At 49.3% G+C, this 26,425-nt stretch overlaps 1 protein-coding gene across 1 annotated transcript in view; it reads left to right on the top strand.

Annotated features, from left to right (window-relative positions):
* The window catches only part of LOC135536756 (dedicator of cytokinesis protein 1-like), a 94,315-nt gene that overhangs the window by 2,970 nt on the left and 64,920 nt on the right, over window positions 1-26,425 (top strand). Inside the window, exons 2-4 of the mRNA XM_064963002.1 lie at window positions 6,109-6,195; window positions 9,051-9,227; window positions 13,582-13,665. Of these exons, the coding sequence (XP_064819074.1) occupies window positions 6,109-6,195; window positions 9,051-9,227; window positions 13,582-13,665 (348 nt within the window). The remainder of the gene's footprint in view (window positions 1-6,108; window positions 6,196-9,050; window positions 9,228-13,581; window positions 13,666-26,425) is intronic.

A 26,425-nucleotide genomic window follows, 5' to 3' on the forward strand; every position in this document is an offset into this window, starting at 1 on the left:
GGTGGACCGTTCTTGATACACTCGGGGAAACTGTTGAGTGTGGAAAAACCCAGCAGCGTTGCAGTTCTTGACACCAAATGGTGCGCCTGGCACCTACTACTATACCCTGTTCAAAAGGCACTTAAATATTTAGTCTTGCCCATTCACCCTCTGACCTGCACACAATGCATGTCTCAAGGTCTAACAATCCTTCTTCAACCCGTCTCCTCCCCTTCATCTACACTGATTGAAGTGGATTTAACAAGTAACATCAAGAAGGGATCATAGCTTTCACCTGGATTCACCTGGTCAGTCTGTATCATGGAAAGAGCAGGTGTTCTTAATGTTTCGTTCACTCAGTGTATGTGTGTTGGAACAGCTTGGGTCTATCATAACCTGTAATCTGTTGTTCGTTATATCACAACGATACACTCTCTCTATCTCGGTCTCTCTCTCTCACTGTAAATCTCTCTCTCTCACTGTAAATCTCTCTCTCTCACTGTAAATCTCTCTCTCTCTCACTGTAAATCTCTCTCTCTCACTGTAAATCTCTCTCTCTCTCACTGTAAATCTCTCTCTCACTGTAAATCTCTCTCTCTCTCACTGTAAATCTTTCTCTCTCTCACTGTAAATCTCTCTCTCTCACTGTAAATCTCTCTCTCTCACTGTAAATCTCTCTCTCACTGTAAATCTCTCTCACTCTCTCACTGTAAATCTCTCTCTCTCTCACTGTAAATCTCTCTCTCTCTCACTGTAAATCTCACTCTCTCTCACTGTAAATCTCTCTCTCTCTCACTGTAAATCTCTCTCTCTCTCACTGTAAATCTCTCTCTCTCTGTTCGTCCGTCCGTCCGCCTGTCCGTCTGTCTGTCTGTCCAGGCTTCACTTCAGCTGGGCTAGGAGGTGACAGTTGATACATTTCCCAGAAACCCCTCTGTTCTCAGTGACAGAACGAACACTCACCAGAACGTTTATAGAGATGTTAAATATACATTGACATGTTGACGTTAGCGATATGTCAACCCTGTCTGTGGGATATGCAGCTCATATCAGCATCCTTAATATTGTTCAGTAGCCCATCTTAGTGAGTCGTGATGCATTATAAACATGGTTATAAACACATCATGAATCAACGACTTTCTTAACCTTCAGAACCAGGCTATGAGGGGTGGCCAGTCCTCTTCTGGCTGTGCTGTGTGGAGATTAGAAACCTAGAGAGGAACCAGGCTATGAGGGTGGCCAGTCCTCTTCTGGCGGTGCCGAGTGGAGATTAGAAACCTAGAGAGGAACCAGGCTATGAGGGGTGGCCAGTCCTCTTCTGGCTGTGCTGGGTGGAGATTAGAAACCTAGAGGAACCAGGCTATGAGGGGTGGCCAGTCCTCTTCTGGCTGTGCTGGGTGGAGATTAGAAACCTAGAGAGGAACCAGGCTATGAGGGGTGGCCAGTCCTCTACTGGCTGTGCCGGGTGGAGATTAGAAACCTAGAGAGGAACCAGGCTGTGTGGGGTGGCCAGTCCTCTTCTGGCTGTGCCGGGTGGAGATTAGAAACCTAGAGAGGAACCAGGCTATGAGGGTGGCCAGTCCTCTTCTGGCTGTGCCGGGTGGAGATTAGAAACCTAGAGAGGAACCAGGCTATGAGGAGTGGCCAGTCCTCTTCTGGCTGTGCCGGGTGGAGATTAGAAACCTAGAGAGGAACCAGGCTATGAGGGGTGGCCAGTCCTCTTCTGGCTGTGCCGGGTGGAGATTAGAAACCTAGAGAGGAACCAGGCTATGAGGGGTGGCCAGTCCTCTTCTGGCTGTGCCGGGTGGAGATTAGAAACCTAGAGAGGAACCAGGCTATGAGGGTGGCCAGTCCTCTTCTGGCTGTGCCGGGTGGAGATTAGAAACCTAGAGAGGAACCAGGCTATGAGGGGTGGCCAGTCCTCTTCTGGCTGTGCCGGGTGGAGATTAGAAACCTAGAGAGGAACCAGGCTATGAGGGGTGGCCAGTCCTCTTCTGGCTGTGCCGGGTGGAGATTAGAAACCTAGAGAGGAACCAGGCTATGAGGGGTGGCCAGTCCTCTTCTGGCGGTGCCGAGTGGAGATTAGAAACCTAGAGAGGAACCAGGCTATGAGGGGTGGCCAGTCCTCTTCTGGCTGTGCCGGGTGGAGATTAGAAACCTAGAGAGGAACCGGGCTCTGAGGGGTGACCAGTCCTCTTCTGGCTGTGCCGGGTGGAGATTATAACAGAACATGGCCAAGATGTTCAAAAGTTCATAAATGACCAGCAGGGTCAGATAATAATAATCACAGTGGTTGTAGAGGGTGTAACAGGTCAGCACCTCTCAGATATTGTGAGTCATTATTTCTGGTCGATGATGTGTGATGTACTAGATAGAGAGAGACTTAATCAGCTGTCGTCAATACGCACACCCTGCGTTGGGAGAACAGGAGACCTGCTCAGACAGAGATAACTAATACCAAGACATGTTGTAGTCCCCCTCCCTCCTCCACTACACCAGCAGTCTGGTTCTCTGACCTTTAACCCAACAACACGTTGTAGTCCTCCTCCACTACACCAGCAGTCCGGTTCTCTCTGACCTTTAACCCAACAACATGTTGTAGTCCTCCTCCCTCCTCCACTACACCAGCAGTCTGGTTCTCTGACCTTTAACCCAACAACATGTTGTAGTCCTCCTCCACTACACCAGCAGTCTGGTTCTCTGACCTTTAACCCAACAACATGTTCTCTTCCTCCTCCACTACACCAGCAGTCTGGTTCTCTGACCTCTAACCTAACACATGTTGTAGTCCTCCTCCACTACACCAGCAGTCTGGTTCTCTGACCTTTAACCCAACAACATGTTCTCTTCCTCCTCCACTACACCAGCAGTCTGGTTCTCTGACCTTTAACCCAACAACATGTTCTCTTCCTCCTCCACTACACCAGCAGTCTGGTTCTCTGACCTCTAACCTAACACATGTTGTAGTCCTCCTCCACTACACCAGCAGTCTGGTTCTCTGACCTTTAACCCAACAACATGTTCTCTTCCTCCTCCACTACACCAGCAGTCTGGTTCTCTGACCTTTAACCCAACAACATGTTCTCTTCCTCCTCCACTACACCAGCAGTCTGGTTCTCTGACCTCTAACCTAACACATGTTGTAGTCCTCCTCCACTACACCAGCAGTCTGGTTCTCTGACCTTTAACCCAACAACATGTTCTCTTCCTCCTCCACTACACCAGCAGTCTGATTCTCTGACCTCTAACCTAACACATGTTGTAGTCCTCCTCCACTACACCAGCAGTCTGGTTCTCTGACCTTTAACCCAACAACATGTTCTCTTCCTCCTCCACTACACCAGCAGTCTGGTTCTCTGACCTCTAACCTAACACATGTTGTAGTCCTCCTCCACTACACCAGCAGTCTGGTTCTCTGACCTTTAACCCAACAACATGTTCTCTTCCTCCTCCACTACACCAGCAGTCTGGTTCTCTGACCTCTAACCCAACAACATGTTCTCTTCCTCCTCCACTACACCAGCAGTCTGGTTCTCTGACCTTTAACCCAACAACATGTTCTCTTCCTCCTCCACTACACCAGCAGTCTGGTTCTCTGACCTTTAAACCAACAACATGTTCTCTTCCTCCTCCACTACACCAGCAGTCTGGTTCTCTGACCTTTAACCCAACAACATGTTCTCTTCCTCCTCCACTACACCAGCAGTCTGGTTCTCTGACCTTTAACCCAACAACATGTTCTCTTCCTCCTCCACTACACCAGCAGTCTGGTTCTCTGACCTTTAACCCAACAACATGTTCTCTTCCTCCTCCACTACACCAGCAGTCTGGTTCTCTGACCTCTAACCTAACACATGTTGTAGTCCTCCTCCACTACACCAGCAGTCTGGTTCTCTGACCTTTAACCCAACAACATGTTCTCTTCCTCCTCCACTACACCAGCAGTCTGGTTCTCTGACCTCTAACCTAACACATGTTGTAGTCCTCCTCCACTACACCAGCAGTCTGGTTCTCTGACCTTTAACCCAACAACATGTTCTCTTCCTCCTCCACTACACCAGCAGTCTGGTTCTCTGACCTCTAACCTAACACATGTTGTAGTCCTCCTCCACTACACCAGCAGTCTGGTTCTCTGACCTTTAACCCAACAACATGTTCTCTTCCTCCTCCACTACACCAGCAGTCTGGTTCTCTGACCTCTAACCTAACACATGTTGTAGTCCTCCTCCACTACACCAGCAGTCTGGTTCTCTGACCTTTAACCCAACAACATGTTCTCTTCCTCCTCCACTACACCAGCAGTCTGGTTCTCTGACCTCTAACCCAACAACATGTTCTCTTCCTCCTCCACTACACCAGCAGTCTGGTTCTCTGACCTTTAACCCAACAACATGTTCTCTTCCTCCTCCACTACACCAGCAGTCTGGTTCTCTGACCTTTAACCCAACAACATGTTCTCTTCCTCCTCCACTACACCAGCAGTCTGGTTCTCTGACCTTTAACCCAACAACATGTTCTCTTCCTCCTCCACTACACCAGCAGTCTGGTTCTCTGACCTTTAACCCAACAACATGTTCTCTTCCTCCTCCACTACACCAGCAGTCTGGTTCTCTGACCTTTAACCCAACAACATGTTCTCTTCCTCCTCCACTACACCAGCAGTCTGGTTCTCTGACCTTTAACCCAACAACATGTTGTAGTCCTCCTCCACTACACCAGCAGTCTGGTTCTCTGACCTTTAACCCAACAACATGTTGTAGTCCTCCTTCCTCCTCCACTACACCAGCAGTCTGGTTCTCTGACCTTTAACCCAACAACATGTTGTAGTCCTCCTCCACTACACCAGCAGTCTGGTTCTCTGACCTTTAACCCAACAACATGTTGTAGTCCTCCTCCCTCCTCCACTACACCAGCAGTCTGGTTCTCTGACCTTTAACCCAACAACATGTTCTCTTCCTCCTCCACTACACCAGCAGTCTGGTTCTCTGACCTTTAACCCAACAACATGTTGTAGTCCTCCTCCCTCCTCCACTACACCAGCAGTCTGGTTCTCTGACCTTTAACCCAACAAGTCTTTCTGTAAAAAAGGAAAGAACTACTTGTTTTTTCTCAGTCGTCTCTTCTAGTCGTCCTGTGAACAGATGGATTATGTCTGTTAGTGTGGATGATGTGATGTACTGGAGAATCCCTTTCATTACACACACACACACACACACACACACACACATACACACCACACACCACACACACACACATACACATACACACACCACACCACACACACACACACACACACACCACACACACACACCACACCACACACACACACACACACACCCACACACCACACACACACACCATACACACCACACACCACACACACACACACACACACCACACCACACACACACACACACACACCACACACACACACCACACCACACACACACACACCACACACACCACACACACACACCATACACACCACACACCACACACACACACATACGCACACACACACACACAGACACACAAACATACGCACACACACCACACACATACACACCACAGGCACACCACACACACACCACACACACATACACACACACACACACACACACACACACACATACACATACACACACCACACCACACACACACACACACACCACACACACACACCATACACACCACACACACATACACACACACACAGACACACCACACACACAGACACACCACACACACATACACACCACACACAGACACACCACACCACAGACACACCACACCACAGACACACCACACCACACCACACACAGACACAGACACACACACACACAGCCACACCACACACCACACCACACACCACACACACCTACTATTGTGTTTCCAGCCCCAGCAGTTGGACTTTAACTCAACAGCCATTCTCTCTCTGGTACATTTAACGTCAACAGGAAATGTTGGATCTTTAAAACTGTAGCAGGAAAGAACAACCGTTATCTGTCTCTATTCTAAGTGCTCCTGTCTGTCATACTGAAAGCACCGGTCATTTGTTCATCTCCGTGAAGACAAAAAAACTCTTTACAGCTTCTTCTCTTGTAATGTGTTTTATTGTCTTTTTTCCAGAACATGTGGATCGAGAGAACCACTTACACCACGGCCTACAAACTGCCTGGGATCCTGCGCTGGTTCGATGTCAGGTCTGTCTCCACGGTGAGTGTGTGTCTGCATCAGGTCTGTCTCCACGGTGAGTGTGTGTCTGCATCAGGTCTGTCTCCACGGTGAGTGTGTGTCTGCATCAGGTCTGTCTCCAAGGTGAGTGTGTGTCCGCATCAGGTCTGTCTCCACGGTGAGTGTGTGTCTGCTTCAGGTCTGTCTCCACGGTGAGTGTGTGTCTGCGTCCTCGTCAGGTCTGTCTCCACGGTGAGTGTGTGTCTGCATCAGGTCTGTCTCCACGGTGAGTGTGTGTCTGCATCAGGTCTGTCTCCACGGTGAGTGTGTGTCTGCATCAGGTCTGTCTCCACGGTGAGTGTGTGTCTCTCCACGGTGAGTGTGTGTCTGCGTCAGGTCTGTCTCCACGGTGAGTGTGTGTCTCCATCAGGTCTGTCTCCAAGGTGAGTGTGTGTCTGCATCAGGTCTGTCTCCACGGTGAGTGTGTGTCTGCATCAGGTCTGTCTCCACGGTGAGTGTGTGTCTGCATCAGGTCTGTCTCCAAGGTGAGTGTGTGTCTGCATCAGGTCTGTCTCCACGGTGAGTGTGTGTCTGCATCAGTTCTGTCTCCACGGTGAGTGTGTGTCTGCATCAGGTCTGTCTCCACGGTGAGTGTGTGTCTCTCCAAGGTGAGTGTGTGTCTGCATCAGTTCTGTCTCCACGGTGAGTGTGTGTCTGCATCAGGTCTGTCTCCACGGTGAGTGTGTGTCTCTCCAAGGTGAGTGTGTGTCTGCATCAGGTCTGTCTCCACGGTGAGTGTGTGTCTGCATCAGGTCTGTCTCCATGGTGAGTGTGTGTCTGCATCAGGTCTGTCTCCACGGTGAGTGTGTGTCTCCATCAGGTCTGTCTCCAAGGTGAGTGTGTGCCTAAATGATAATTTACTATATTACATATATTATATAATACTATACCATACCATAGTATAATTTACTATACCATACCATAGTATAACTTACTATATTAAATATATTATATAATACTATAACATACCATAGTATAATTTACTATATTAAATATATTATATAATACTATACCACAGTATAATTTACTATACCATACAATGTTATACAATACTCTACGATACCATGCTATAATACAGGGCCCTTCACCCGCGGTATTTAGTCACCCAGATGAGTCGTGAACAGGGCAGGTCCTGAACCCACGGTATATAGTCACCCAGATGAGGCGGGAACAGGGCAGGTCCTGAACCCACGGTATTTAGTCACCCAGATGAGGTGGGAACAGGGCAGGTCCTGAACCCACGGTATTTAGTCACCCAGATGAGGCGTGAACAGGGCAGGTCCTGAACCCATGGTATTTAGTCACCCAGATGAGGCGTGAACAGGGCAGGTCCTGAACCCATGGTATATAGTCACCCAGATGAGCTGGGAACAGGGCAGGTCCTGAACCCACGGTTTTTAGTCACCCAGATGAGGTGGGAACAGGGCAGGTCCTGAACCCACGGTATATAGTCACCCAGATGAGGTGGGAACAGGGCAGGTCCTGAACCCACTGTATATAGTCACCCAGATGAGGCGTGAACAGGGCAGGTCCTTAACCCACGGTATTTAGTCACCCAGATGAGGTGGGAACAGGGCAGGTCCTTAACCCACTGTATATAGTCACCCAGATGAGGTGGGAACAGGGCAGGTCCTGAACCCACGGTATTTAGTCACCCAGATGAGGTGGGAACAGGGCAGGTCCTGAACCCACGGTATATAGTCACCCAGATGAGGCGGGAACAGGGCAGGTCCTGAACCCACGGTATATAGTCACCCAGATGAGGTGGGAACAGGGCAGGTCCTGAACCCACGGTATATAGTCACCCAGATGAGGCGTGAACAGGGCAGGTCCTGAACCCACTGTATATAGTCACCCAGATGAGGTGGGAACAGGGCAGGTCCTGAACCCACGGTATTTAGTCACCCAGATGAGGCGTGAACAGGGCAGGTCCTGAACCCACTGTATATAGTCACCCAGATGAGGTGGGAACAGGGCAGGTCCTGAACCAATGGTATTTAGTCACCCAGATGAGGTGGGAACAGGGCAGGTCCGGAACCCATGGTATTTAGTCACCCAGATGAGGTGGGAACAGGGCAGGTCCTGAACCCACGGTATTTAGTCACCCAGATGAGGCGGGAACAGGGCAGGTCCTGAACCAATGGTATTTAGTCACCCAGATGAGGTGGGAACAGGGCAGGTCCTGAACCCACGGTATTTAGTCACCCAGATGAGGCGGGAACAGGGCAGGTCCTGAACCAATGGTATTTAGTCACCCAGATGAGGTGGGAACAGGGCAGGTCCTGAACCCACGGTATTTAGTCACCCAGATGAGGTGGGAACAGGGCAGGTCCTGAACCCACGGTATTTAGTTACCCAGATGAGGCGGGAACAGGGCAGGTCCTGTACGGTTCGGTGTTACATCGTGACTGACATGTAAAGTCAATGTTCCCACGTCATCAATCCAGAACGAATAGATTCCATAGTCTCTGTAAATCCTTCCATCTGATCCCGGTCTTAAAGAGGCTTGCCAGGCTCGGCTTTCACCGCAGATTGGGGAGATTTGTCACCCAGCCAGGCAGTCACACAGATCCTTCTAAATTTAGGTTGGGGGGGGGGGGGGAAACATCTATAAACTGTAATTTACTCAAGACAATCCACACATGTTCTACCGTTGTCGTCACTCGTCTGTCCCAGAGATTCAGACATCAGAACCCCTCAGGTAGCCGTTCCCTATAATGTCCCTGTTGTTCGACTGTAGATTGGTGTTAAAATGTCTCTCTCGCTCACAGACGGACCTCAACCTGAAATGAATCAGAACTTCTAACCTTCTTTTACTTCCTGCTTCCTGTGTTCAGGAGGAGATCAGCCCATTGGAGAATGCCATGGAGACGATGCAACTGACCAATGAGAAGATCAGCAACATGGTGCAGCGTCACCTGAATGATTCCAACCTTCCCATCAACCCCCTCTCCATGCTGCTCAACGGCATCGTGGACCCCGCTGTCATGGGCGGTTTCACCAACTACGAGAAGGTACTGTGTGTGTGTGTGTGTGTGTGTGTGTGTGTGTGTGTGTCGTCATGGGTGGGTCTACCTTACTTAGCTAATGAATACAGCTTTAGTTATTTATTGTGGACCAAACATAAGCGTAGTTTGGTTGAACCATCTGATCATGGTGGTTTGAAACGTTTTCCCCATGTAGGAAGATACAACCTTCATACAGAAGACAAAAGATTGTTTCTGTTATGAGTTCTGACGTCTCCTCTCCTCTCTCCCTCTTCACCCTCTCTCCACTCCTCTCCTCTCCTCCCTCCTCCTCTCTCCTCTCCCCCCTCTCTCCACTTGTCTCTCCTCCTATCTCCTCCCTCTCCTCCTCTCTCCTCTCCTCTCTCCTCCTCTCTCCTCTCCCCCCTCTCTCCACTTGTCTCTCCTCCTATCTCCTCCCTCTCCTCCTCTCTCTCCTCTCTCCCTCTCTCTCTCTCCTCCCTCTCTCCTCTCTCCCCCTCTCTCCACTTGTCTCTCCTCTTCTCTCCTCTCTCTCCCCTCTTCACCCTCTCTCCTCTCCTCCCATCTCCTCCCTCTTCCTCTCTCCTCTCCCCTCTCTCCACTTGTCTCTCCTCCTATCTCCTCCCTCTCCTCCTCTCTCCTCTCCTCTCTCCTCCTCTCTCCTCTCCCTCCTCTCTCCACTTGTCTCTCCTCTTCTCTCCTCTCTCTCCCCTCTTCACCCTCTCTCCTCTCCTCCCTCTCCTGTTATCTCCTCCCTCTCCTCTCTCCTCCTCTCTCCACTTGTCTCTCTTCTTCTGTCCTCTCCTCTCTCCTCTCTCCACCCTCTCTCCTCTCCTATCCACTTTCCTCTCTCTCTTCTCTCCCCGCTTCCCTCCCCTCTCTCACCTCTCCTCTTTCCTCTTCTCACCTCTCCTCTATCCTCTTCTCTCCTCTCCTCTCTCCTCCTCCCCCTCTCCTCTCTCTTCTCTCCTATCCTCCTATCCACTTTCCTCTCTCTCTTCTCTCCTCCCTCCTCTTCTCTACTGTCCTCTCTCCTCCTCCCCCTCTCTTCTCCTCCCCCTCTCTTCTCTCCTCTCTCCTCTCCTATCTACTTTCCTCTCCTCTCTACTCTCCTGTCCCCTCACCTCTCCTCTCCCCTTCCCCTCTCCCCTCCCCCTCTCCCTCTCTCCTCGCCTCTTTCCTCTCCTCTACTCTTCCCTCTCTTCTCCTCTCCTCCCCTCTCACCTCTCTCCTCCTCTTCCTTCTCCTCTCCTCTCCTCTCCTCTCCTCTCCTCTACTCTTCCCTCTCCTCTCCTCCCCTCTCACCTCTCTCCTCCTCTTCCTTCTCCTCTCCTCTTCTCTTCCCTCTCCTCTCGTCTCACCTCTCTCCTCTCTCCTCTCCTCTCTCCTCTCCTCTCTCACCTCTCTCCCCTTCCCTCTCCTCCCCTCTCGTCTCACCCCTCTCCTCTCCTCCCCTCTCGCCTCTCTCCTCTTCTCTTCCCTCTCCTCTCCTCCCCTCTCGTCTCACCTCTCTCCTCTCCTCTTCTCTTCCCTCTCCTCTCCTCCCCTCTCGCCTCACCTCTCTCCTCTCTCCTCTCCTCCCCTCTCGTCTCACCTCTCCTCTCTCCTCTCCTCTCCTCTCTCCTCTCCTCTCCTCTCTCCTCTCCCTCTCCCCCCCTCCTCCCCTCCCCCTCCCTCTCCTCCCTCTCCTCCCCTCCCCTCTCCTCAACTCTCTCCTCTCTCCTCTCCCCTCTCCTCTTCCCTCTCCTCTCTCTCCTCTCCTCTCTCTCCTCTCCTCTCCCCCTCTCTCCTCTCCTCCCTCTCTCTCCTCTCCTCTCCCCCCTCTCCTCCCTCTCCTCTCCTCTCCCTCTCCTCTCCCTCTCTTCTCCCTCCCTCCTCTCCTCTCCTCCTCTCTCCTTTCCTCTCCTCTCCTCTCTCCTCTCTCCTCTCTCCCCTCTCCCCTCTCCTCACCTCTCTCCCCTCCCTCTCCTCTCCCCTCCCCTCTCCCTCCTCCCTCCCTCTCCTCTCCTCCTCCCTCTCCCTCTCCTCCCTCTCCCTCCCCTCTCCTCTCCTCCCCTCCCCTCCCCTCCCCTCCCCTCCCCCTCCCCTCCCCTCTCCTCTCCCTCCCTCTCCCTCTCCCCTCTCCTCTCCCCACTCCTCCCCTCCCCTCTCCTCTCCTCTCTCCTCTCTCTCCTCTCCTCCCCTCCCCTCCCCCTCTCCTCTCCTCTCCTCTCCTCTCCTCTCCTCTCCCCTCCCCTCCCCTCCCCTCCCCTCCTCCCCCTCCTCCTCCCTCTCTCCTCCCCTCTCCTCTCCTCTCCCCCTCCCCTCCCCTCCCCTCCTCCCCCTCCCCTCCCCCTCCCCTCTCCTCTCCTCTCCCCTCCCCCTCCCCCTCTCCCCCTCCCCTCCTCCCCTCCTCCTCCTCTCGCCTCCCCTCCCCTCCCCTCCTCTCCTCTCCCCTCCCCCCTCTCCCTCTCCCCACTCCCCCTCTCCTCTCCTCCTCTCCCCTCTCTCCCTCTCCTCTCTCCTCTCTCCCCTCTCCCTCTCCCCTCCCCTCTCCTCTCCTCTCCTCTCCTCTCCTCTCCTCTCCCTCCTCCCCCACTCCCCACTCCCTCTCCCCTCCCCCTCTCCTCTCCCCCTCCCCTCCCCTCCCCTCTCCTCTCCCTCTCCTCTCCCTCCTCTCCCCCTCTCCCCTCCCCTCCCCTCCCCCTCCTCCCTCCCTCCCCTCCTCCTCTCCTCTCCTCCCCTCTCCCCCTCTCCCTCTCCCCTCCTCTCCCCCTCTCCTCTCCCCTCCCCTCTCCCCTCCCCTCCCCCTCCCCTCCCTCTCCCTCTCCCTCTCCCCTCCCTCTCCCCCTCCCTCCTCCCTCCCCTCCCCTCCCCCTCCCCTCCCCCTCCCCTCCCCTCTCCTCCTCCCCTCCCCCCTCCCTCCTCCCTCCTCCCCTCTCCCCCTCTCCTCTCCTCCTCCCCTCCTCCCCCTCTCCCTCTCCCTCCTCTCCCTCTCTCTCCCCTCTCCCTCTCTCCTCTCTCCCCACTTCTCTCCCCTCCCTCTCCCCTCTCCTCTCCTCTCCCCCCCTCCTCTCCTCTCCCCTCTCCTCTCCTCTCCTCTCCCTCCCCCTCCCTCCCCTCTCCCTCTCCTCTCCTCTCCTCCTCCTCCCCTCCCTCTCCTCTCCCCTCCTCTCCCCTCCCTCTCCCCTCCCCTCCCCTCCCTCTCCCTCCCCCTCCCTCCCTCCTCTCCTCTCCTCCTCCTCTCTCTCTCCCCTCTCCCTCTCCCCCCCTCTCCTCTCCTCTCCCTCCCCTCCTCCCCCCTCCCTCTCCCTCCCCTCCCCTCTCCCCCCCTCTCCCTCTCCCTCCCCTCCCCTCCCTCTCCCCTCCCCTCTCCTCTCCCCTCTCCCCTCCCCCTCCCCTCTCCTCTCCTCTCCTCCCTCCCCTCCCCTCCTCTCCCCCCCTCCTCTCCCTCTCCCCTCCCCTCCCCTCCCCCTCCCTCCTCCTCCTCTCCCTCCTCTCCCTCTCCCCCTCCTCTCCCCCTCCCTCTCCTCCCCTCCCCCTCCCTCTCCCCCTCCCCTCCCCTCCCTCTCCTCCTCCCCTCTCCCCTCTCCCCCTCCCTCCCCCTCCTCTCCTCTCCCCTCCTCTCCCCCTCCCCTCCCCTCCTCCTCTCCCTCCCTCCTCTCCCCTCCTCCTCCCCCTCCCCCCCCTCCCCTCCTCTCCCTCCCCTCCTCTCCCTCTCCTCACTTCCTCTCCCCCTCTCCTCCTTCTCTCCCTCTCCTCCTCCCCTCTCCCTCTCCTCTCTCCTCTCCCCTCCCCTCCTCTCCCCTCTCCTCACCTCTCTCCTCCCTCTCCCCTCCCTCTCTCCTCTCTCCTCCTCCCTCCTCTCCCTCTCCCTCCCTCCTCTCCCCCACTCCCCTCTCCCCTCCCCTCTCCTCTCCTCCTCTCCCCCTCCCTCCCCTCCCCCTCCCCTCCCCTCCCCTCTCCTCTCCTCCCCTCTCCTCCCTCTCCTCTCCCTCTCCCCTCCCCTCTCCCCTCCCCCCTACCCTCCCCTCCTCTCCCCCTCCCCCTCCTCTCCCCCTCCCCTCCTCTCCCCTCTCCCTCACCTCTCCTCCTCTCTCCCTCTCCCCTCCTCTCCCCTCTCCTCTCCCTCCCCTCCCCTCTCCCTCTCCCCTCCCCTCCCCTCCCTCTCCTCTCCTCTCCTCCCCCTCCTCTCCTCTCCTCTCCCCTCCCCTCCCCTCCCCCTCCTCTCCTCCCTCTCCCCTCCCCTCCTCTCCCCTCCCCTCCTCTCCCCTCTCCTCACCTCTCTCCTCTCCTCCTCTCTCCTCTCTCTCTCCCCTCCCCTCCCCTCCTCTCCCCCTCTCTCCTCACCTCTCCTCCTCTCTCCTCCTCTCTCCTCTCTCCTCTCCTCTCCTCTCTCCAGGCATTCTTCACAGAGAAGTATCAAGCGGATCACCCTGAGGACCAGGAGAAACTGGACAAACTGAAAGACCTCATCTCATGGCAGGTTAGACTGACACACACACACACTGAAAGACCTCATCGCATGGCAGGTTAGACTGACACACACACACACTGAAAGACCTCATCGCATGGCAGGTTAGACTGACACACACACACTGAAAGACCTCATCGCATGGCAGGTTAGACTGACACACACACACACACTGAAAGACCTCATCGCATGGCAGGTTAGACTGACACACACACACTGACAGACCTCATCGCATGGCAGGTTAGACTGACACACACACACACTGAAAGACCTCATCGCATGGCAGGTTAGACTGACACACACACACACTGAAAGACCTCATCACATGGCAGGTTAGACTGACACACACACACACACACTGAAAGACCTCATCGCATGGCAGGTTAGACTGACACACACACACACACTGAAAGACCTCATCGCATGGCAGGTTAGACTGACACACACACACACTGAAAGACCTCATCACATGGCAGGTTAGACTGACACACACACACACTGAAAGACCTCATCACATGGCAGGTTAGACTGACACACACACACACACTGAAAGACCTCATCGCATGGCAGGTTAGACTGACACACACACACACTGAAAGACCTCATCACATGGCAGGTTAGACTGACACACACACACACTGAAAGACCTCATCGCATGGCAGGTTAGACTGACACACACACACACACTGAAAGACCTCATCGCATGGCAGGTTAGACTGACACACACACACACACACTGAAAGACCTCATCGCATGGCAGGTTAGACTGACACACACACACACACACACTGAAAGACCTCATCGCATGGCAGGTTAGACTGACACACACACACACACACTGAAAGACCTCATCGCATGGCAGGTTAGACTGACACACACACACACACACACTGAAAGACCTCATCGCATGGCAGGTTAGACTGACACACACACACACACACTGAAAGACCTCATCATATGGCAGGTTAGACTGACACACACACACACACTGAAAGACCTCATCACATGGCAGGTTAGACTGACACACACACACACTGAAAGACCTCATCACATGGCAGGTTAGACTGACACACACACACACACACTGAAAGACCTCATCGCATGGCAGGTTAGACTGACACACACACACACAGAAAGACCTCATCGCATGGCAGGTTAGACTGACACACACACACTGAAAGACCTCATCGCATGGCAGGTTAGACTGACACACACACACTGAAAGACCTCATCGCATGGCAGGTTAGACTGACACACACACACACTGAAAGACCTCATCGCATGGCAGGTTAGACTGACACACACACACACTGAAAGACCTCATCACATGGCAGGTTAGACTGACACACACACACACACTGAAAGACCTCATCACATGGCAGGTTAGACTGACACACACACACACACACTGAAAGACCTCATCGCATGGCAGGTTAGACTGACACACACACACACTGAAAGACCTCATCTCATGGCAGGTTAGACTGACACACACACACACTGAAAGACCTCATCTCATGGCAGGTTAGACTGACACACACACACACTGAAAGACCTCATCGCATGGCAGGTTAGACTGACACACACACACACTGAAAGACCTCATCGCATGGCAGGTTAGACTGACACACACACACACACACACACTGAAAGACCTGATCACATGGCAGGTTAGACTGACACACACACACACTGAAAGACCTCATCACATGGCAGGTTAGACTGACACACACACACACACACACACACTGAAAGACCTGATCGCATGGCAGGTTAGACTGACACACACACACACTGAAAGACCTCATCACATGGCAGGTTAGACTGACACACACACACTGAAAGACCTCATCTCATGGCAGGTTAGACTGACACACACACACACTGAAAGACCTCATCACATGGCAGGTTAGACTGACACACACACTGAAAGACCTCATCACATGGCAGGTTAGACTGACACACACACACACTGAAAGACCTCATCACATGGCAGGTTAGACTGACACACACACACACTGAAAGACCTCATCACATGGCAGGTTAGACTGACACACACACACACTGAAAGACCTCATCACATGGCAGGTTAGACTGACACACACACACACTGAAAGACCTCATCACATGGCAGGTTAGACTGACACACACACAAACTGACAGACCTCATCACATGGCAGGTTAGACTGACACACACACACACTGAAAGACCTCATCACATGGCAGGTTAGACTGACACACACACACACTGAAAGACCTCATCACATGGCAGGTTAGACTGACACACACACACACTGAAAGACCTCATCACATGGCAGGTTAGACTGACACACACACACACACACACAGAAAGACCTCATCACATGGCAGGTTAGACTGACACACACACACACTGAAAGACCTCATCACATGGCAGGTTAGACTGACACACACACACACTGAAAGACCTCATCACATGGCAGGTTAGACTGACACACACACACACTGAAAGACCTCATCGCATGGCAGGTTAGACTGACACACACACACACAGAAAGACCTCATCACATGGCAGGTTAGACTGACACACACACACACACACTGAAAGACCTCATCGCATGGCAGGTTAGACTGACACACACACACACTGAAAGACCTCATCACATGGCAGGTTAGACTGACACACACACACACAGAAAGACCTCATCACATGGCAGGTTAGACTGACACACACACACACACACTGAAAGACCTCATCGCATGGCAGGTTAGACTGACACACACACACACTGAAAGACCTCATCACATGGCAGGTTAGACTGACACACACACACACACTGAAAGACCTCATCACATGGCAGGTTAGACTGACACACACACACACACACAGAAAGACCTCATCACATGGCAGGTTAGACTGACACACACACACACAGAAAGACCTCATCACATGGCAGGTTAGACTGACACACACACACACAGAAAGACCTCATCACATGGCAGGTTAGACTGACACACACACACACAGAAAGACCTCATCACATGGCAGGTTAGACTGACACACACACACACTGAAAGACCTCATCACATGGCAGGTTAGACTGACACACACACACACACACACTGAAAGACCTCATCACATGGCAGGTTAGACTGACACACACACACACTGAAAGACCTCATCACATGGCAGGTTAGACTGACACACACACACACACACACACTGAAAGACCTCATCACATGGCAGGTTAGACTGACACACACACACACACACACTGAAAGACCTCATCACATGGCAGGTTAGACTGACACACACACACACACACACACTGAAAGACCTCATCGCATGGCAGGTTAGACTGACACACACACACACACTGAAAGACCTCATCACATGGCAGGTTAGACTGACACACACACACACACACACACTGAAAGACCTCATCACATGGCAGGTTAGACTGACACACACACACACACACACACACACACACACACACACACTGAAAGACCTCATCGCATGGCAGGTTAGACTGACACACACACACACTGAAAGACCTCATCACATGGCAGGTTAGACTGACACACACACACACACACACACACACACACACACACACACACACACACACACTGAAAGACCTGATCACATGGCAGGTTAGACTGACACACACACACACACACACACACACACACACTGAAAGACCTCATCACATGGCAGGTTAGACTGACACACACACACACTGAAAGACCTCATCGCATGGCAGGTTAGACTGACACACACACACACTGAAAGACCTCATCGCATGGCAGGTTAGACTGACACACACACACACACTGAAAGACCTCATCGCATGGCAGGTTAGACTGACACACACACACACTGAAAGACCTCATCACATGGCAGGTTAGACTGACACACACACACACTGAAAGACCTCATCGCATGGCAGGTTAGACTGACACACACACACACACTGAAAGACCTCATCACATGGCAGGTTAGACTGACACACACACACACACACACACACACACACACAGAAAGACCTCATCGCATGGCAGGTTAGACTGACACACACACATACACTACCGTTAAAAAGTTTGGGGTCACTTAGAAACGTCTTTGTTTTTGAAAGACAAGCACATTTTTTGTCCATTAAAATAATATCAAATTGATCAGAAATACAGTGTAGACATTGTTAATGTTGTAAATGACTATTGTAGCTGGAAACGGCAGATGTTTAATGGAATATCTACATAGACGTACAGAGACCCATTATCAGCAACCATCACTCCTGTGTTCCAATGGCACGTTGTGTTAGCTAATCCAAGTTTATCATTTTAAAAGGCTAATTGAACATTAGAAAACCCTTTTGCAATTATGTTAGCACAACTGAAAACTGTAGTTCTGATTAAAGAAGCAATAAAACTGGTCTTCTTTAGATTAGTTAAGTATTTGGAGCATCAGCAATTGTGGGTTCGATTACAGGCTCAAAATGACCAGAAACAAAGATCTTTCTTCTGAAACTCGTTTCTTCTGAAACTATTCTTGTTCTGAGAAATGAAGGCTGTTCCATGCGAGAAATTGCCAAGAAACTGAAGATCTTGTACAACGTTCTGTACTACTCCCTTCAAAGAACAGCACAAACTGGCTGAGTTGGAGGCCCCGGTGCACAATTGTGCGAGAGGACAAGTACATTAGAGTGTCTAGTTTGAGAAACAGACGCCTCACAAGTCCTCAATTGGCAGCTTCATGAAATAATACCCGCAAAACACCAGTCTCAACGTCAACAGTGAAGAGGCGACTCCGGGATGCTGTCCTTCTCGGCAGAGTTCCTCTGTCCGGTCTCAACGTCAACAGTGAAGAGGCGACTCCGGGATGCTGGCCTTCTAGGCAGAGTTCCTCTGTCCGGTCTCAACGTCAAAAGTGAAGAGGCGACTCCGGGATGCTGGCCTTCTAGGCAGAGTTCCTCTGTCCAGTCTCAACGTCAACAGTGAAGAGGCGACTCCGGGATGCTGGCCTTCTAGGCAGAGTTCCTCTGTCCAGTCTCAACGTCAACAGTGAAGAGGCGACTCCGGGATGAGTTCCCGGAGTTCCTCTGTCCGTGTTCTTTTTCCCGTCTTAATCACTTCTTGTTATTGGTCGCATCCTGACACACTAATCGCCAGCCGCACCAATTTGTCAGAGGAAACACCGTCCAAAGGGCGACCGAAGTCAGCTTGCAGCCACAAGTAGTCGCTAGGCCACGATGAGACAAAGAGATCCCGGCTGGCCCAAACCCTCCACTAACCCGGACGACGCTGGGCCAAACCCTCCACTAACCCGGACGACGCTGGGCCAAACCCTCCACTAACCCGGACGACGCTGGCCCAAACCCTCCACTAACCCGGACGACGCTGGCCCAAACCCTCCACTAACCCGGACGACGCTGGGCCAAACCCTCCACTAACCCGGACGACGCTGGGCCAAACCCTCCACTAACCCGGACGACGCTGGGCCAAACCCTCCACTAACCCGGACGACGCTGGGCCAAACCCTCCACTAACCCGGACGACGCTGGGCCAAACCCTTCACTGACCCGGACGACGCTGGGCCAAACCCTCCACTGACCCGGACGACGCTGGGCCAAACCCTCCACTAACCCGGACGACGCTGGGCCAAACCCTCCACTAACCCGGACGACGCTGGGCCAAACCCTCCACTAACCCGGACGACGCTGGGCCAAACCCTCCACTAACCCGGATGACGCTGGGCCAAACCCTCCACTAACCCGGACGACGCTGGGCCAAACCCTCCACTAACCCGGACAATGCTGGGCCAAACCCTCCACTAATCCAGGCGACGCTGGCCCAAACCCTCCTCTAACCCGGATGACGCTGGGCCAAACCCTCCCCTAACCCGGACGATGCTGGGCCAAACCCTCCACTAACCCGGATGACGCTGGGCCAAACCCTCCACTAACCCGGACGACGCTGGGCCAAACCCTTCACTGACCCGGACGACGCTGGGCCAAACCCTCCACTGACCCGGACGACGCTGGGCCAAACCCTCCACTAACCCGGAAGACGCTGGGCCAAACCCTCCACTAACCCGGACGACGCTGGGCCAAACCCTCCACTAACCCGGACGACGCTGGGCCAAACCCTCCACTAACCCGGATGACGCTGGGCCAAACCCTCCACTAACCCGGACGACGCTGGGCCAAACCCTCCACTAACCCGGACAATGCTGGGCCAAACCCTCCACTAATCCAGGCGACGCTGGCCCAAACCCTCCTCTAACCCGGATGACGCTGGGCCAAACCCTCCCCTAACCCGGACGATGCTGGGCCAAACCCTCCACTAACCCGGACGACGCTGGGCCAATTGTGCGCCGCTCCAAGGGTCTCCCGGTCAGATGCTTCCGACCATCCGCCACCCCCGTCCACATTGTACTAACAACACCAGAACCTACTTGAAGGTAACAGCGCTCACTGTTGCCCCCTAGTGGCTGGTTTCCACGTCATCTCCCGACATCCTCAGACATGGATGGATGTCAAATACTGACTTGTAATCACAGGTGACCTGGCTGCTTAAAACAATTCCACATATTATCTTAGTAGAAACCCCCGGGACCTTAAGGGGTTTGAATTAAGACGGACACGAAGCTGCATCTAGGCAACCAATCAGAATGGCACCAGTGGAGGTTGGTGTAATTGGATTGGAGGACAGGTTCATTGTAATGGCTGCATTGGAATGAATGGAAATGTATCAAACACATTACAGTGATCCCGTCCTCTTGATTTCTCTCTCCGCCAGCCCCCACTGATATGTATCTCTATAAGGTATAAAAACCTGACTTTCCCTATTGTCTGAACAATAAACTGGGAGGATGGGGATCACTGTGTCATGGCGTTTTCTTCTGGCCCTGTGGTCACCACTGTAATTGTCCGTAGAGCTCAGAGACAGGATTGTGTCGAGGCACAGATCTGGGGAAGGGTACAAAAACATTTCTGCAGCATTGAAGGTCCCCAAGAACACAGTGGCCTCCATCATTCTTAAATGGAAGAAGTTAGGAACCACAAAGACTCTTCCTAGAGCTGGCCGCTCAGACAAACTGAGCAGTCTGGGGAGAAGGGCCTTGGTCTGGGAGGTGACCAAGAACCTGATGGTCACTCTGACAGAGCTCCTCTGTGGAGATGGGAGAACCTTCCAGAAGGACAACCATCTCTGCAGCCCCCAACCAATCAGGCCTTTATGGTAAAGTGGCCAGACAGAAACCACTCCTCAGTAAAAGGCACATGACAGCCCGCTTGGAGTTTTCCAAAAGGCACCTAAAGACTCTCAGATCATGAGAAACAAGATTCTCTGGTCTATGAAACCAAGATTGAACTCTTTGGCCTGAATGCCAAGCGTCACGTCTGGAGGAAACCTTGTACCATCCCTACAGTGAAGCATGGTGGTGGCAGCATCATGCTGTAGGGATGTTTTTCAGCGGCAGGGAGACTAGTCAGGATCGAGGGAAAGATGAACGGAGCAAAGTACAGAGAGATCCTTGATGACAACCTGCTCCAGAGCACTCAGGACCTCAGACTGGGGCGAAGGTTCCCCTTCCAACAGGACAACGACCCTAAGCACACAGCCAAGTCAACCCAGGAGTGGCTTCGAGAGAAGTCTTTGAATGTCCTTGAGTGGCCCAGCCAGAGCCCAGAGTTGAACCCTATCGAACATCTCTGAAGAGACCTGAAAATAGTTGTGCAGCAATGCTCCACATCCAACCTGACGGAGCTTGAGAGGATCTGCAGAGAAGAATGGGAGAAACTCCCCAAATACAGGTGTGCCAAGCTTGTTGCGTCATACCCAAGAAGACTCGAGGCTGTAATCACTACCACGAGTGGTACAACAAAGTACTGAGGAAAGGGTCTGAATGATATTTCCTTTTTTAGTTTTTATCAATGAGTAAAAATGTGCATTTGTTTTGCTTTTTTTTATGGGGTAATGTGTGTAGATTGATGAGGGAAAAGAACAATTGAATCAATTTTAGAATAAGGCTGTAACGTAACAAAATGTGGAAAACAGTAAAGGGATCTGAATACATTCCGAAGGCCCTGTACCATGTATTTTTATTTTTTATTTCAAAATTTTATGTAAAATCTTATGTTGCTCTTGTCTATAACTGTTCTGTACTTTGTCATGTGTTTGTACCACAGAAAGAGTAGTTGCTGCATGTGTAGTAGGTAATGAGGACCCTCATAAACTAGATGAATCCCCTCCCAGGTGATGCTAACGGAAGACAACACAGAACCTGTGTTTGTTAAAGTTCCAGGGAGAAGCATTCTACAATATTAAAACATTCTACAGTTCTGAAGCATTCTACAGTTCTAAAACATTCTACAGTTCTAAAACAGTCTACAGTTCTAAAACAGTCTACAGTTCTAAAACAGTCTACAGTTCTAAAACATTCTACAGTTCTAAAACATTCTACAGTTCTAAAACATTCTACAGTATTAAAACATTCTACAGTATTAAAACATTCTACAGTATTAAAACATTCTACAGTTCTAAACCATTCTACAGTTCTAAAACACTCTCAGCTCTTAAACATTCTACAGTTCTAAAACATTCTACAATATTAAAACATTCTACAGTATTAAAACAGTCTACAGTATTAAAACATTCTACAGTTCTAATACAGTCTACAGTTCTAAAACATTCTACAGTTCTAAAACATTCTACAGTTCTAAAACATTATACAGTTCTAAAACATTCTACAGTTCTAAAACAGTCTACAGTATTAAAACATTCTACAGTTCTAATACAGTCTACAGTTCTAAAACATTCTACAGTTCTAAAACATTCTACAGTTCTAAAACAGTCTACAGTTCTAATACAGTCTACAGTTCTAAAACAGTCTACAGTTCTAAAACATTCTACAGTTCTAAAACATTCTACAGTTCTAATACAGTCTACAGTTCTAAAACATTCTACAGTTCTAAAACATTCTACAGTTCTAAATCAGTCTACAGTTCTAAATCAGTCTACAGTTCTAAATCAGTCTACAGTTCTAAAACATTCTACAGTTCTAAAACATTCTACAGTTCTAATACAGTCTACAGTATTAAAACATTCTACAGTTCTAAAACATTCTACAGTTCTAAAACATTCTACAGTTCTAAAACATTCTACAGTATTAAAACATTCTACAGTATTAAAACATTCTACAGTTCTAATACAGTCTACAGTTCTAAAACATTCTACAGTTCCAAAACATTCTACAGTTCTAAAACATTCTACAGTATTAAAACATTCTACAGTATTAAAACATTCTACAGTTCTAAAACATTCTACAGTTCTAAAACATTCTACAGTTCTAAAACATTCTACAGTTCCAAAACATTCTACAGTTCTAAAACATTCTACAGTATTAAAACATTCTACAGTATTAAAACATTCTACAGTTCTAAACCATTCTACAGTTCTAAAACACTCTCAGCTCTTAAACATTCTACAGTTCTAAAACATTCTACAATATTAAAACATTCTACAGTATTAAAACAGTCTACAGTATTAAAACATTCTACAGTTCTAATACAGTCTACAGTTCTAAAACATTCTACAGTTCTAAAACATTCTACAGTTCTAAAACATTATACAGTTCTAAAACATTCTACAGTTCTAAAACAGTCTACAGTATTAAAACATTCTACAGTTCTAATACAGTCTACAGTTCTAAAACATTCTACAGTTCTAAAACATTCTACAGTTCTAAAACAGTCTACAGTTCTAATACAGTCTACAGTTCTAAAACAGTCTACAGTTCTAAAACATTCTACAGTTCTAAAACATTCTACAGTTCTAATACAGTCTACAGTTCTAAAACAGTCTACAGTTGTAAAACATTCTACAGTTCTAAAACATTCTACAGTTCTAAAACATTCTACAGTTCTAATACAGTCTACAGTTCTAAAACATTCTACAGTTCTAAAACATTCTACAGTTCTAAATCAGTCTACAGTTCTAAATCAGTCTACAGTTCTAAAACATTCTACAGTTCTAAAACATTCTACAGTTCTAATACAGTCTACAGTATTAAAACATTCTACAGTTCTAAAACATTCTACAGTTCTAAAACATTCTACAGTATTAAAACATTCTACAGTATTAAAACATTCTACAGTTCTAATACAGTCTACAGTTCTAAAACATTCTACAGTTCCAAAACATTCTACAGTTCTAAAACATTCTACAGTATTAAAACATTCTACAGTATTAAAACATTTTACAGTTCTAAAACATTCTACAGTTCTAAAACATTCTACAGTTCTAAAACATTCTACAGTTCTAAAACATTCTACAGTTCTAAAACATTCTACAGTATTAAAACATTCTACAGTTCTAAAACAGTCTACAGTTCTAAAACATTCTACAGTATTAAAACAGTCTACAGTTCTAAAACATTCTACAGTTCTAAAACATTCTACAGTTCTAAAACAGTCTACAGTTCTAAAACATTCTACAGTTCTAAAACATTCTACAGTTCTAAAACAGTCTACAGTATTAAAACATTCTACAGTATTAAAACATTCTACAGTTCTAAAACATTCTACAGTTCTAAAACATTCTACAGTATTAAAACATTCTACAGTATTAAAACATTCTACAGTTCTAAAACAGTCTACAGTTCTAAAACATTCTACAGTATTAAAACAGTCTACAGTTCTAAAACATTCTACAGTATTAAAACATTCTACAGTTCTAAAACATTCTACAGTTCTAAAACATTCTACAGTTCTAAAACATTCTACAGTTCTAAAACATTCTACAGTATTAAAACATTCTACAGTATTAAAACATTCTACAGTTCTAAAACAGTCTACAGTTCTAAAACATTCTACAGTATTAAAACAGTCTACAGTATTAAAACATTCTACAGTATTAAAACATTCTACAGTTCTAAAACATTCTACAGTTCTAAAACATTCTACAGTATTAAAACATTCTACAGTATTAAAACATTCTACAGTATTAAAATATTCTACAGTTCTAAAACAGTCTACAGTTCTAAAACATTCTACAGTATTAAAACAGTCTACAGTTCTAAAACATTCTACAGTTCTAAAACATTCTACAGTTCTAAAACAGTCTACAGTTCTAAAACAGTCTACAGTTCTAAAACATTCTACAGTTCTAAAACATTCTACAGTTCTAAAACATTCTACAGTTCTAAAACATTCTACAGTATTAAAACATTCTACAGTTGTCAAACATTCTACAGTTCTAAAACATTCTACAGTTCTAAAACAGTCTACAGTTCTAAAACATTCTACAGTATTAAAACATTCTACAGTTCTAAAACATTCTACAGTTCTAAAACATTCTACAGTATTAAAACATTCTACAGTTCTAAAACATTCTACAGTTTTAAAACATTATTTTCCAAAGTTGTAGTTTGTAATGAAACCGGTGAGTGAAATAGCAGCAGGGATCTTCTGCTCTGCGCCCTCAGAAAGCCTGGAGGGAGTGTTTACACACCGACACACACGGCAGAGCTTTAATCAGCTCGTTGTAGCACAGCCTCTGAGATCAATAACCTTCCTTCTCTCTCCCTCTCCTGTTCTCTTTCACACCATCTTTGTTCCTGGGAATATTGTTATGTCCGCGGGGAATGAAACAAGCTCTAATCTTCCGGTTTTTAACTGTCAAAATACAAGTGTCAGGAATATTGTATCGATCTATTGAGAAACACAACAGGGCGTTTTGTTATTCCAGGGAATCCACAGTGTATACACACACACACACACACGCACCATTTGTTATTTCATCTAATGATACACAGTATGCTCCATGCCTGCTTTAGTGTATGGTTGTTCACTAATTGGTTGTGTACTAGAAATACAGCAGGCTATGACCCACACACCCACACACACACACCCACTAGTGCTCAGCGATGAAATGAAATGTTGGTTATTTGACCGACGTTGGTTCAATGATTTGAATTCCATTTGTTTTTGTTTTCCCGTGAGCTTGATGTGTAGTTTCTGTAGAGATCAATCAGTCCTGAACTGTGTCGTGAAGTAGGGAGTTGTAGTTTCTGTAGAGATCAATCAGATCAGTCCTGAACTGTGCCGTGTAGTAGGGAGTTGTAGTTTCTGTAGAGATCAATCAGATCAAGTCCTGAACTGTGCCGTGTAGTAGGGAGTTGTAGTTTCTGTAGAGATCAATCAGTCCTGAACTGTGCCGTGTAGTAGGGAGTTGTAGTTTCTGTAGAGATCAATCAGTCCTGAAATGTGCCGTGTAGTAGGGAGTTGTAGTTTCTGTAGAGATCAATCAGATCAGTCCTGAACTGTGCCGTGTAGTAGGGAGTTGTAGTTTCTGTAGAGATCAATCAAATCAGTCCTGAACTGTGCCGTGTAGTAGGGAGTTGTAGTTTCCAACAGGCCAATATGCCACGTAGTTTAGAGCAGAAAAAGTGGTAATTAACTACAATGACCATAATCCATTGCACTCCCGCTTAACCCTTTGACTCGTACGATCACATGTTTGTGATCACTGTTGAGTGGTCCCTGCAGCGAAACCGTCGCAGATATGTGATTTGGACGGAACATCAACGGAACGTCATGATGCAACAACCCTGTCTGGACGGAACATCAACAGAACGTCATGATGCAACAACCCTGTCTGGACGGAACATCAACAGAACGTCATGATGCAACAACCCTGTCTGGACGGAACATCAACAGAACGTCATGATGCAACAACCCTGTCTGGACGGAACATCAACAGAACGTCATGATGCAACAACCCTGTCTGG

The sequence above is a fragment of the Oncorhynchus masou genome, unplaced genomic scaffold (assembly GCF_036934945.1).
Source record: "Oncorhynchus masou masou isolate Uvic2021 unplaced genomic scaffold, UVic_Omas_1.1 unplaced_scaffold_660, whole genome shotgun sequence".
Classification (NCBI taxonomy): domain Eukaryota; kingdom Metazoa; phylum Chordata; class Actinopteri; order Salmoniformes; family Salmonidae; genus Oncorhynchus; species Oncorhynchus masou.